Source organism: Platalea leucorodia, assembly GCF_965183815.1.
Source record: "Platalea leucorodia genome assembly, chromosome: 1".
Lineage (NCBI taxonomy): Eukaryota > Metazoa > Chordata > Aves > Pelecaniformes > Threskiornithidae > Platalea > Platalea leucorodia.
This window is the reverse complement of record NC_138823.1, coordinates 61,588,735-61,603,643: the sequence shown is the minus strand read 5'-3', so window position 1 is coordinate 61,603,643 and position 14,909 is coordinate 61,588,735. Positions and strand designations below refer to the sequence as shown.

Sequence of the window (14,909 nt, the reverse complement as noted above, 5' to 3'; positions counted from 1 at the left end):
CCATTCAGAGGTGTTCTCAAAGAGCAGTCTTTCCAGCTGAGAAGGGTTGGGGGGGGGGGGGGGGGGGGGAGGGAAAAGAGAGAGAGAAAAGAAAGAGGAATAATATGATTAAAACCCCCTGTTTTTACAGGGTGAGGCTAATGGTCTCACCTCAGAGTAAGGTGGACATCTTAGAAATCAGCCCAAGATCTAAGTTTTCCATAAAATTAAGTACCTGAATTTAAAAAGAAAAAAACCAAGAGGTACATTAATCGTACCTTTAAAAAAGTAAAGCATAGGTAATGTTTTAATATAGTAACTGGTAACCAAATCTTATTTCTTTCCCTGCTATTTATGGAACAACAGTATAAAAAAAAAAAATAAAAGAATTTGTTTTAAATAACATTGAGACTGATTTTGGTCTGACAGCGTCAAAGTTTACTTTTTATTCCCAAAAGATGAAAAATCAGCATGTTTTTAGTTACAGTCTGTTTACACTTTAGAAGGACTATCATGAATATTCATTAAACTGAAGAAGTTCTAAAGTATGCTTTCAGTACTAGAAACCGCTATCCTAATAACCAGAGGGAAGACTTTTAAGTTTTCATACTACTCTCTTCTTGAGGTCATAATTAAGAGTCTTGAGGGAAATATTATCTTTTATGACCAATGCTGTAAACTTAATTTAGGATAACCCAGATTTCTGAATTTATTTATCTAATCCACATATAGGGTGAATTAAATATATCAATAAAAAGCCACATTACTAAGTCATATAAAGTAATTATCTAACAACTGATTTTATTTACTCTTCAGAGACAACTAGGCAGAGGTTTTGTCAAGAATGTATGAAATGTTCCTCAGATTTCAAAAGAAAAACTGGTAAAATGAATTTATTTTTATAGCACAAACCAGGTACTTAGCAGGTACTAACACATATTTAACAGAAGATTATTATTGACAAGTACTTATTATTAACAAGTTATTATTAACTGGTACATATTAGAAGATTAAAAGAGATTAAGATAGATTAAAAACTGTGAAAATGAAAGATTCCAGTTCTTTCAACTGAGATGAAAAAAGAAGATAAATGCTAATACATAAAAGTAAAAATTTTAAGAACTTTACAATTTTCAGTTCTATGAGAACTAAAATGGATTATTTGACAAAAGCAGAGACTGACAACAGTGCAAGGCACTTCTTCATTGAATAAACAGGATGTCGGTGCCAACAAGGCTTTAGAAAGAGCCAGAGAGGTGTATTTTTTTCAGATATTGGTTACTTTTATTTTAAAATCAATTTCTGGTAAGTAATGAAAAGCTACTAAACATGAAGCAAAGAGAATGGGGTGTTACAGCATCAGAGAAACATAATTCAGACACTGTGAATTGTTACAATGTGATTATCTATGTAAATCAAATAGTAAACTTGTCTGTTCCCACATTATTTCTGAGCAAATAAAAACAGTTAGAAACTCTGTAAAGTTAAAGAAGCTCATTCGGATTTTCAGAGGAAAGTAGAAATACTTTTTGAGTCTCTCTAGTAAGGACAAAAATCATATTCAATGGAATATAACGAGTGATTGTTTACTAACAATGATAATATTTTTCCAGATATTTCTCTAGCTAATATTCTATATACAATAAACTAGAGGATTCCCCAAAAGACTGAGTAAAGTAGGGGGGGGGAATAACGCTCCACAAGCTTCATCTTCTCATGATGAAGAATGATAAAAGACAGAGAGCAGTGCTGATGTTTCAAACAGTTTCCATGTATAAATCAGACCTTGACCATAAGCTTATCCGTTTGAAAATTAGGTCCATAACGTCCAAAGGCTTACATTATTTAGGTATGGGTACTTTATGAACTAAAGTTGCATCTAAATACTAAAGTATAATCCTTGGAATAAATAGGAAATCAAAGACAAAAGAACTAAGGCATTACAAGAAAATACTTCATTAGCAAATAATTAGAGCCATTGCCAAATTCCATTTCTAAGCAAATTCACATACCATATTGCAGTCACCAACCGTATGAAATTTAAGAAGAGCAAGTGCCGGATTTTCCACCTGGGATGGGGTAATCCTGGTTATACATACAAACTGAGGGACAAGAGGCTGGAGAGCAGCCCCAGAGAAAGACATCTGGGGGTCTGGGTTGATAGCATGTTGAATATGAATCAATGATGTGCCCTGGCAGGCAAAAGGGCTAAACCATGTCCTGAGGTGCATCAAGCACAGCATAGCTGGCTGGTTGAGGGAGGTGATTGTCCCGCTCTATACTGCACTGGTGTGGCCCCACCTTGAGCACTATGTGCAGTTTTGTGCACCTCAATATAAGCAGGACATCAAACTATTAGAGTGTGTCCAGAGGAGGGTGACCAAGATGATGAAAGGTCTTGAGGGAAAGACTTATGAGGAATGTCTGAGGTCACTTGGTTTGAAGGCTGAGGGGTGACCGCATCACAGTCTACAGCTTCCTCAAGGGGCAGGTGCTGATCTCTCTCTGATGACCAGAAACAGGACGTGAGGTAATGGCATGAAGCTGTGTCAGGGAAAGTTCAGATTGGACATTAGGAAAAGGTTCTTCACTGGGAGGGTGGTCGGTCACTGGAACAGGCTCCCCAGGGAAGCAGACACAGCACTGAGTCTGTCAGAGTTCAAGGAGCATCTGGACAACACTCTTAGTCATATTGTTTAGCTTTAGCTAGTCCTGCGAGGAGTAGGGAGTTGGACTCGATGATCCTTATAGGTCTCTTCCAACTTGAGATATCCTATGACTCTAAATACAGAGGATGAGTACCAACTACTTCCCTTAGAAAAGTCAATTGTCAGAGTTAAAACCTGAATGGATTATGTTTAAGGCATTTTATTCTACCAACAAAAAACTTTTCCTCAGACTGTTCCTTCTCATCATGGATTATTTTCTCCCCTTAACAAAGAAAACAACAAGAACAACAAATGAATAACCCTCCCCACACACCCCCAACAGAATTCCTAAAACCTTGGCCAGTCTTAACATCATGATACACTGTTGGAGGGTACTATTTAAAGAGAATTCTGAAATATTTCTTAAAAGTAAAATGGGCCTTTGATCTAAGATTAAGGATACTAGCAAGTAAGAAAGATAGGAATATATTCCTTTCGTACTCTGTATCATATTGGCAGCCTAACTGGGAACTAATTTTAGCTTTTTAAACAATTATGCTATTCAGCAGTTGTCTTTACATTATGGACTTATTCTTGTATGAAAAGACTTTAAACAGCTACAAAACTGCTAGTTTTGGGGGATGGTCCATCTGGGTAAAGAAAAATACAACAGAGTGAAAGGCCTATGTATTTTATATTCTTACTGCCTCACAGTCTTTAAAGGTTATTTACCAAGCTAAATTCCTTAGAATGTGATAAACACCTGTACTGAGATTAAACAGGGAATCAGAGAAGGATAATTTTGTACCCTTGTTTTTGTGTTTGGGTTTTTTTTGGCAAGTCTACCCACTGGTGATAGAGTACAAGATGTTAATTCCAATACACAAGACAATGTTAGATGTTCACATGTTCCTACTGAGGTCTTTAAACTCTATCTACTGAATCTCTGTACAATAACTGGAAAAGAAGGGATCACATATTTGTATTTAGCACCAAATCTTCCCCTTCCCCCCACCCCCCAAATTGTGCAGATTTACATTTGTTCAAATATCATCTACTGGGCTACAATCACAAAAACTGTATTTTTCTAAATAAATAAGCAGGCATGCGTCTTACAAGTACCCATGAAAAATTTTGAACACAAGAAAGCCCTATGTTCTTACAAAGCATCTGCCAAAAGACACAACTCAAATTTTAAGCCTGAAAGTTCACCTTTTCACAGTGATGACGATAATCAATACCAATTCATTTTTTGCAGACTTCAAGTAGAGAAAAATCACAAAGCCATCCAAGGTTGAATTTCAGTCAGACAATTAAGCACAAGATGACTACCAAACCAAGATCTCTGATGTCAAAGATAAACTTACTTATCTTTGTGCCTGTAAAATTTCAATTAATTGCACCCAAGGTCTACAAACTCTAACAATGATAAATTTAAATATTTAATATATGATATACATAAAGAACTCCATAATAAAGTCAGAAAAAAACACTAGCTTGTACAAAATCATGTCTAGACAATTTTAGCATCATTGATTTTACTACAAATCATTGTCCAGCAAAGTACTAAAACTCATGTTTTCTGAAATACTAATTTTCAGAGTGTTAGTAATCAGGGTTGGTTTGTTGTTCATTAGAGTTCTCCCAAACTATACCTTAGGCTTATTCCAAATAACACTTTTTAAATAATGCTCTCATAGGAAGTATTTGCTGTCTTTTTCTTCTTTGGTAAAGAATGTGAAAAAAAAGTGAGGTGTGAGATCCCAACTTTCAGATTTCAAGTCAGAACGCTAAATTCACCAAGTCATCATGTGTAATTCTGTCGCTCCCAGCTAAAAAGATCAACCTTCTCTTGAGTAGACAGAATTTGTCTCCCACACATGTGCAATGCATTCCTTATCCCACTTCACACCGCAAAACCCCTGTCAGGGCCCTTCCACCTCCAGGAGGTCAGCTGGCAGCACTCAAGGCCAGCTAGCTCATACGAGCTGTTGTAAAGAGCTGGAAGACTCAGCAGAGGGAAGTCTCTCTTTGCCTCGGGGCTGCTTTTAATCTGAATATTCCACACCCCATCCTTGACGGAGCTATGATGCAAATATTTTCATATTACATTTAAAACAGACAGGAGAGGTTCATACAAAGGTAATAGAGATTGCAGAAAACAGCTTTGATACCCCTATTGTTTTATGAGGAGCACAAGTGTTCCTGAAATGACTAGTCTCATCTTTCTATATGAACTTTTCAACATATTTTATCTTGAATCAAATAAAATTAATTATGTCTGAAATTATATATTTTTAACTTATTTAGTGGAAAACTGAAATATTGCTATTAAAAAGGCCATGAAGGAGATTTTTTTTTTTTTTTTTTTAAGGACAAAAATAACTGAAAATTACTGCCCAAGTAATTGTTGGTAACATCTTTGCTAATTAATCTTCTTAAAGTAAAGAAGGATGTACACATTTATTTTCATTGACACTTAAAGAATATTATTTTACATTACTTTTTCTGAATGTTTATGTTCTATATTAATATATAATCTAATCAAGTCATCACAATTTTTAAGCAGGATACTTCTGGCATGCAGAATAATGAGCATGTGTAAATATACATGTTGATATTTGCAGAACAAAAATTGAAAGGAAAAATATGTGCTGCTTACAGTATTTGTCCAATGACATACATAAAGACAATTTTACTTATTTTTTACTCAGTCATATTTTCAAAACAATGTAAACAACTCTTAACTCTAAGCAATATGGGTATTGCATGTATCAGGTGTGAGAAATATTTCCTATGCAAGTTCAACTACTTGTTCCATGAATTAGCTTCACTCTTTTAATTTAATTAGGAACTAAAACATCTTAATGGCTTACTGATTGCTCAGGATAGAAGCAATAGCATATTCACAATAGCCTAAGAAAACATGTGAATGTACAGTATTATTACAGCTTTTAGTTGTCCATTTGAATCCATAAAAAAAGAAAATTGGGTCAGTTATACATATCAACTTATGGTTTTTAAAAAGTGACTTAGAAGTTACAATGTTATAGTCTCTTTCTGTTCGCCGTACTTCAAAGATGAAATACAGATATTCACAGCAGTAATATCCCATTTAAGAATCGCACTACTGTTTTTCTAATTGAAGTATGACTTCACAAGGCTAAGTGCCGGGTCCTGCACTTGGGTCACAACAACCCCACGCAACGCTACAAGCTGGGGGAAGAGTGGCTAGAAAGCTGCCTGGCAGAAAAGGACCTGGGGGTATTGATCAACATCCAGCTGAACATGAGCCAGCAGTGTGCCCAGGTGGCCGATAAGGCCAATGGCATCCTGGCTTGTATCAGAAATAGTGTGGCAGGACTAGGGAAGTGATCCCCTGCACTCAGCACTGGTGAGGCCACACCACAAATACTGTGTTCATTTTTGGGCCCCTCACCACAAGAAAGACATTGAGGTACTGGAGCATGTCCAAAGAAGGGCAACGAAGTTGGTGAAGGGTCTAGAGAACCAGTCTCATGAGGAGCAGCTGAGGGAACTCCTCATGAGACTTGTGCTCTAGAACCAACCTTATTTTCCAATGATGAGCTCCCTGCCTTTAAAGAAAGTAACTTTTGCACTTAAAAATGAAAAAAAAAAAAAAAAGGAAGAAAAAAGAAAGTAGTTACATATGCTGATGGGCTCTGTAGACTGTTTCATAACCGTTACAACTAGAACTGCTCTGTGAGGGACCTATTCCCCCTCACTGAGCTTGAATGCACCCCTGGGATCTGTTGATCTACTCGATGCTACATAGTTTCAAAAGGCTGAAAATCATCTCATCTATTGTGCAAGTAACTTGTGCAGACCTGCTTTCCTTTCTGCTATGCAGCCAGAGAAAACAAGTGTCGTGAAACTTAATACAGCAAGATGAGGAAAGCAGATAGAGGAACTTCTCTCAGTAATGAAGTTGAGCCAGATGCTATTGAAAATGCAACACAAGGCAAACATTCAAAAAGCATTAGCTGTTTTGAAACAACCAAATGAAATTTCTGTGTATATATTTACATGTATGTATATGTGTATACACATAGACGTGTTCCTGTGCTGCTTTAAAGGGAACCTGGCGTTTTTAATTTTTTTTTTTACCTTTTCATTACATGAATTTAAATTCATTTATTGCTGCCTTGAAGTCTACTGTCTCCGTTCACTTTTCACACAAAAACATTTCATAGAAACAGTAATATTTATTTTTCATTTTTAAATTTATTACTGAAACTTCAATTAAAAATGCAAATTGACTGAATAGCAGTGATACTTATCTCACATCTACACTGAAAAGAATTTCAGGCTTTTTTTTCCCATGTAAAAGATACATTTTCATACGTGTACAGAAAATAAGCATTTTAGATGCTCTTGGGTGGAGCTACAGATTCTGATTTATAAAGAAATTGAAAGCAACAAGTGAAAGAAACCATTTGCAACTCAATGTTACATGTTAAAAAAACTTGGGATGTTTCATTTTCCATTCAAACGTGAATATTTTCTCTCCAGAAAATGTCTCCACAAACTTGCACTGAATTTTGCTTTTCAATAGGAAGACCAGAATAATGGTGGAAGCATAGTGAGGTCAAGGTACTGTCAGTGAAGTGGATAATTGCTAAGGTGAATGGTGCAAATGAAGTACAGTGTACTGACCTTTTGAAACTGGATAATTATGTCTTAGAGCTAAACTACACCATTTTATGACTAATATAAAAGACAAAGGCCCTGAGAAAAACAGACACAGAAAAAGGAACTCCTCGTGGTACAGTTCATTAGCAGGAAAATCTTAATGCTGTAGTTGAGTTTAAGGCAACACAACAGTGGTTGAGGCTCAAAAAGTTTTATTGAAACAAGTTTTTCTCCTTCTCTTTGGTCAAGCGAAGATGGAATAGGATGGAGGACAAAAACTAAGCTGCCTGCTGATTACTTAATGGGAGCACTGACAGCAAGAAAATAGGATGGCGAAGAGGAGATGTAACAATCAACATTATTTTGGATGGAAAAGGGAAAATTTTCCACGCACCCTTGAGGAGCAAGGGAGATTAAGAAAGCTGCAATTTTTGTTTGGTTTTAGCACAAAGTTTTGTCAGCTTCCTATAATACTAACTATAAAAAGTTAGGAAAGTGTATTTAGAGAGTTACAATCTCCAGCTTTCTAAAGGAAGCATTTAAAATAGAGCTGGACAGAAGACAAGAATTATGGTAAAAAGCTGTAGTTTTTATTTTATCTGAATAACAATGATATCGGAAAAAATGCCAGTTCAACTAGAAATTCTCTCTGCAAAAGGTTTTTCTGTCACAAAACTGGCACTTTTTACCAACAACATTTTCTGAGAAAGATTCTCCAAACGTCTTAAAAGTTATCTGTACAAGATACTTCACATTACGTGCAAGGCCTTTTCCACAGCAGAACTGACTGAAAACAGAAGAGTTTAATTTATTTATTTACAATCTGAGCCTTACTCAACCACACCAAAACATTAACTTCTAATGCTATCTGTCTTCATACTAATCTACAGGCAAGCCAGATACGGCCTACAAACTTGTGACTCAGAGAGGCAAGAATTCCTGTTTAAACTAATAAAAAGAAACCTCTGGCAGCCTCACTCAAACACCTGTAAAACATCTGTTTCAGTTTGCACAAATCAAAAAAGAATATTTAAAATCACTATGCTTTTGTGTGCTTTAAATGACTACACAGGACTTCTTTGGGTTTTAAAGCAGGATGAATGAATACACATTTTCAAGATTCTTGATATCCTCACCATATTGTGCATGGAGGTAATTTCCACTCATCTACACTACAATTTATTCTACAAACGTAAATCAAGAGACAGATTGAACTGAAAGTTAAATGAGCCACAAGTTGGTTATTAGGGATCATGTCATCCTCCTAAAAAAGAAAACCTATTGAAACAACTGTACAGATTCATAAAGAAATTAGTGAATTTGACTTTTACAGATCTTGTCCCCACAGTTACTTACAAAACTCAGGCACAAGAAAGTTCTTTTTTTTCTGAAGAAAATGTTCATTTTCTGTAACTCACACAGGAATACTATCTCTCAAAAAAAGTCATATCCAATGACCTTTTCAAAGCCAGAGCCAAGAACTCAACAGTTGTGCAATTTTGCCAACAATCTTCCAAGTAATTGCACATTGACAAGTGTCATGGTTTAACCCCAGCTGGCAAATAAGCACCACGCAGCCGCTCACTCACTCCCCGCCCCCCAGGGGGATGGGGGAGAGAATTAGAAGGGTGAAAGTCAGAAAACTCATGGGTTGAGATAAGAACAGTTTAATAATTGAAGTAAAATGAAATAGAATAGTAGTAGTAGTAGTACTAGTACTAGTAGTAATACTAATAATATAAAATAATAATATACAAAGCAAGTGACACACGCTATAATTGCTCACCACCTGCTGACCGATGCCCAGCCCACTCCTGAGCAGCGATCGCTGCCCTCCGGCCAACTCGCCCCAGTTTATATACCGAGCATGATGTCATATGGTATGGAATAGACCTTTGGCTAGTCTGGATCAGCTGTCCTGGCTGTGCCCCCTCCCAGCTTCTTGTGCACCGGGCAGAGCATGGGAAGCTAAAAAGTCCTCGACTGGTGTAAGCACTACTTAGCAACAACTAAAACATCAGTGTGTTATCAACATTATTCTCATCCTAAATCCAAAACACAGCACTATACCAGCTACTAGGAAGAAAAAATCAGCTCTATCCCAGCTGAAACCAGGACAACAAGAAACGCAAGGACAGAGAATATGCCATTTCACAGTGGTAGTTTTGTTTATTTATGAGATGCCATCAACTTCTAAGGTATTGAATTTGTTGCTGCTGCTAGAAGAAACTGCAAAAGTGCAATTTCCTTGAATATGGCACCTAGGTAGATTGAATCAAATAAATTAAAAAACAAGCTCTGCCTGAGAAGTCTACCATCAAGCAGAAGTGTCACATTTCTTCATCAAGAGTGTATTGTGAAACACCATTACAATTTGTAACAGTTATAATACTGGGTCTGAAGCTCTTTTATCAATGGTCTAAAAGCAATGGTATCAAACTGTTAAAGATACTTTCATTACAACTGGGAGAAAAAAATGTCTGTACTGGAAGATTAGGAAAAACCTGATAGAGGCAGAAGCATCTTCAAAGAGATACTATATACAAGCAGAAGAGATCAGTTAGATGGCTGAATCTGAAACTCTGAAATCTCTTTTGGCTTTAGGTCAAAAGTGTCTGTAGAACTTGGAAGACGACAGTGGTTCCATCCCACTGCATACCTCCCTTTGGGAAAGGTGGAAGAGGAAGACAGACTTCACATAAGCAAAACACCCTTGTCCAAGTGGATAGGAAATACTTTCAAGCATATACCGCAATATAGCTTTTTTTTTTTTTTTTTTTTTTGGGGGGGGGGTATTTATTTTATTTGTTTTGAGACTTCTACTGCTAGAAGCCTGTAAGAGTTTGGTGACAACTGCAAAAGGTCCTAGGTCTGAAAAGAAACCCATCAGCTTGCCTGCTTCCAAGCTCAGCACTGCTGTGCAGAGGTGTGATGCTTGCTGGCAAGCAAAATTATTACTCATCATGTGTGACACTAGGCAGTTTTGTAATGATTATTTACAGTGTATGTGACTGTTTCTAGAATTCTTTTCCTTTTTCATCTAAAAGAAGTAATCAAAGACTATCAGAATCCATAGCACTCCTTCCACAGGAAAGGGAAGACAAATGTTGGCTACCTTTTTATTTGACAAGTACTTCAATATTCAATATAGGAAAAAATAAATTTACTCTGCTTTTTTTCTTATCGTGAGCAAGTCTGCCAAGAGCACCATTTAGTCCATCAGAAACTATACTGAAAGCATGATAAATGTTATTGTGCCTGACAATATCTTGAGACACCAAGCCTTGCAACAAATTGAATGTTTTAATGAATGCTTATAGTCATAACAATGGATGTATCTGAGCTCCAGCATGTTTAGTAATTAACTATTTTTTTCTTCTGGTACTACTCAAATGTTTATCTGCTGCAAGCTGATATCATTGCACTATGTTGACATTAAAAGAAAAGTTGCTCATTAACTGGCATTTATTTTCCTCTTCGCCATCTGCACATCTGAAAATTCTTTTGAGTGTATGACTAATTTACCACAAGAGATTTAGGCAGGAATATAAGTTGTCCATAGATACATAAAAAACTTAAAGGCTGAAACTTTACAACAATCATGAATAATATATGCAGAGAGGCATAAATTAGTTCAAGAAAAGGAAAATGCTGGGAGTGAGGTGGGGAAAATTACCCTTGATCTCACAGATCTTTCTTTGTATGTTGATTCTGTCAATGCTTTTATGAGTTTCTTTTTAGTTCAAATTTATATGCACTATGTATTACATTAAACTAAACAAACACTAACTTCTTTACTGAAAAACTGGGAATGGTGTCCATCTTAAATAATCCTTAATGCAGCTTTAACAGTCCACATGAATGTGCTCATCAGCACATGAGAGTCCTGATATTTCAGATGATGTTTGTTGCATTCATGACTCAAACATAGCATCTGGATGGATCATAATGTATCTGATGGAGCTCCACTTAAAACAATGAATTCACATGAAGAATTGTTTAATATCAGCTACCTGCTGTTCCAGAGAATCTACTATGCATTCAAGAAAAAAAGTTTTTCTGTCAATGAGTATCAGAGAAAATTATTCATAATGCCGGTCCAAAATTCTACTTTCACTAATTGTCTGAAATTAATTAAAAACTTCAGAGTAACTACTTTTACCTATCTAAACTCTTGAGATCAGTAGAGAGAACAGCAAGAGATCATGCACACATATTTACTATAAAATTATGAAGTCTTTTTATGTTTTATCTTATTTTAAACAAAAGATATATTTACATTTTTCAGGTGGAAAAAATAAGGAAGATGACTAAACAAATACAGAAAGCTTTTTGCTATATGCTAGCCTTCTTCACTGTAATCATAATTCATAAAAAGATTGAGACTAGAAGAATATCCAAACCATCAGCGTCTACCAGGTTGAACAGTACTGTTTACTTATTTCACATTTTCATACGTGAATAACATGCTATTGCAAAAAATATCTAGTAAACCAGTTAGAACTAGAAAGGACTGTTAGAATAAAGATATACAAACACATACTATAAATAAAATATCTGAGATCCATAAGATGTAAGGACAATTCTGACAAGTAGACATTCTTGTAGGCTTGCCAAAAAAGCATGAATGTTTGAATGAATATTTAAAAACAAATAAAAGTACGATTATTTTTTCTGATACATCTTGTGCTATTTTAGCTGTCTCTTCTCCAACATAATGTCTATTTTCCTATTTACATAATTAATTACATGATCCCCATGAGAGCCCTACTATCTCAGATTCCCTCTGGTTTAGTATAACATTAAGTAAATAAAAAATTCTTTATCCCCACTGACCCCCAAGATAGATTTTCCTGTTGATGAAGAAGAATAGCACATCTGTCAGGTAAACTATGACCTAGCTGATGATTAGAGCTAGGATTTAAAACTGAAGGGAAGTAGTTGGTTTCCTTCTGACATCTAGGTCCATCAAATGAAATTAAAAGACAAAAAAATATGCCTTAGTTACACCTGCAGAAGAATTCTGCACTTGCACTATCTTCAGGCCAAAAGAAGGTCTACAATAACAATACTTGCCAGTGCCCAAAACTTGGTGGCAACCAGACTGACTGAAAGGTCTTCTGTCAGAAACTGAAAATACATCTTACATAGCCAAAAGACTGCAGTGTTTAAATTACAATTTATGATTAAGAGGCTTGCTATAAGTATATTTCATTTTGCCGCTAAACCCAATTAGCCTTAAAAAAACTAGGTCCACTGAAAAACATTTACAATCTCTTCAAGAGACAATAGCTCCAAAAGCTCCATAAAACTCTACAGCCCTAATTATAAAAGTCTGGTAGATAGATAGTATCCTGAAATACGTTAATCCTTTTTAGGAATCAATCAATCAATCAACAAATAAATAAATAAATAATAAATTCTGCCACAAGGATCCAGGATGCTTGTAATTGTGATTGTATCATCTCCTCAGTCTTTCTCTAATAGCTGGTGACCAGTATAACAATAAACTGTATGCGAAACAGTGTGGTATCAACAGAAGGCATTTTTCTAATGGGGGGAGGGAGGTGGAGAGATGGGATATTATTATGGCAACAATAATATACTTTTTTTCTGAAGTAAATAAGTTTAATGAAGTGCTGCTGCCTATTCATTAGTGTTCATAATCAGAAGCTACAGACTAACAAAGAATTTATACAAAGGACCTGTGTACTTACCCCTAAAGTAATATGAAAATCAGCTTTCCAGAAGATCAACTGGTATCAAAAGGAGTTATCAATCATAAATTAAATTAAAACAAAAACAAATTAAAAAAAAAGACCACCAAACAACAGAAGTTCCCATTCAATGTTTTTGTTTGGTTTGTGTTCTCATATTAAAAAAAAAAAAAAAAAAAAGCAATCTGATAAAAGGCATGTATTCTTGAAATACTGAAATTAACATTCACACTCACACTATGCAGAAAAATCACATATCTCATGTCCTTTATTTTAGTGAATGTATCCAGGGGAAAAGGGATGATTACAGGCATTCCAATAGCTATATAACGTTAAAGAATTTTTCCAGACAAGAATACTGAAGAAAGAAGTCTTCTTACATAAGAAAACACTTCTATTGAGATATAAGCCAAGGGGTAAACCATTTGTAGGCTGTCTTGGAAACTGAGGGGCTTTCACTCATGGTGTGAAGTGAACAAATACATAAATGCTTTATTCATTTTTATAGCCAGGCAATATATCAAACATGTCCACATGTCCTGATCAACTAAGTTACTAATACACATGAAAAATGGACCATGTACTTTATTATCTTTCAGAACAGAACTCAGCAATCTGTAGTTCAAGATGCAAACCTCATACATTACCAGTCCACACAAATATTTGTAATTTTTCTTATGAGCAAGGTGTGTTTCAGCTGAGAGGAGTCACACACAAAACTGATTCCTTGGTTACATATATCTTAAAAAGCACGCCTAATTATTATGAGCACTAATGCATCATCTATATGCAAATTTAATTAGTGAAAATAATAAAAATAATAAAAACTAAACATGACCATCTTCATCCACCTTGCAAAATAAAATGGAATATCTGCCTCATCTCAGCAGTCATTCTCAGTGCAGCTTTGTGTCATATTTGCTGATATAAATATTTCAATATTTTATTACCATTCCTGGTTGGGGAGCTCTCATTGTACGCCTGTTTGCAGTCAAAAAGGTAGCAGGCCATATATTTGCATACCTCAAAATAAAATATTTGTGTAAGACCTGTTCCTGAATTTTAGCATCAATACTGATATTGACTGAATTTCTAAGTAGCCTAGATGAAATAATCCCTGTGAGTACATTCTCCAGGTTAAAGTTGAAAGTATTCTGTCTTATTGAGTTTCTGAGCACTTTGTCAGGGATTGTTGGGGGATTCATAGGAACCCTCTGAGGAACTTGTGGGTACCTGCTGCTGCCACGTAAGGAACCACTGAATAACTGTCCCTTCACTATCAGACTCTTGGACTCAGACAGATCTTCAGAAGGAGGATGCAGCTCTGCAAATGTCGGGCTGCAGGGAATCCCTTGAGCCTCTTGCTGGGCACATGGTGTCCATGACTGCAGGAGGTGTGTAGTTGTCAAGGGGTTGTGCTTCCTTGTGAAAGAGCTGTGGGGAGAGGCCACCAGACTGCACAGCATCAGAGAGGATGAGAAACAGATGGACCAGATCTTCTCTGAGACCTTGCAGCTTCAAGAGTCCAAACCTTCAACTATAAGGAAGGGGCAGAAAGAGCTTATGCCTATGAAGTTGGAAAGTGGAAACTTCCGTGACGATGAAGGCTGGAAGCTGGTGACTTCTTACAGTAGGAAGAAGGTTCATGCCCCACCAGATAACTTGCACTTTCAGAACAGATTCACTGCCCTTGCTGTTGATGAGAAGCATCTCCTCTTTTTCATTCTGCAAACAGCATCCTAGAATCATAGAATCGTTGAGGTTGGAAGGGACCTCCAGAGGTCATCTGGTCTAAACTCCCTAGCTCAAGCAGCACCACCCAGAGCTGGTTGCCCAGGACCATGTCCAGATGGCTTTTGAATATCTCCAAGATGTGAGACTCAGTAGCTTCTCTGGGCAACGTGTGCTAGTG

General features: G+C 36.2%; 1 protein-coding gene across 1 annotated transcript in view; it reads right to left on the bottom strand.

Annotated features, from left to right (window-relative positions):
* The window catches only part of CCDC102B (coiled-coil domain containing 102B), a gene marked incomplete at both ends in the record, with an annotated part of 37,022 nt that overhangs the window by 289 nt on the left and 21,824 nt on the right, over positions 1-14,909 (bottom strand). The window contains one exon of the mRNA XM_082329067.1: positions 1-36. Coding sequence (XP_082185193.1) covers positions 1-36 — 36 coding nt within the window. The remainder of the gene's footprint in view (positions 37-14,909) is intronic.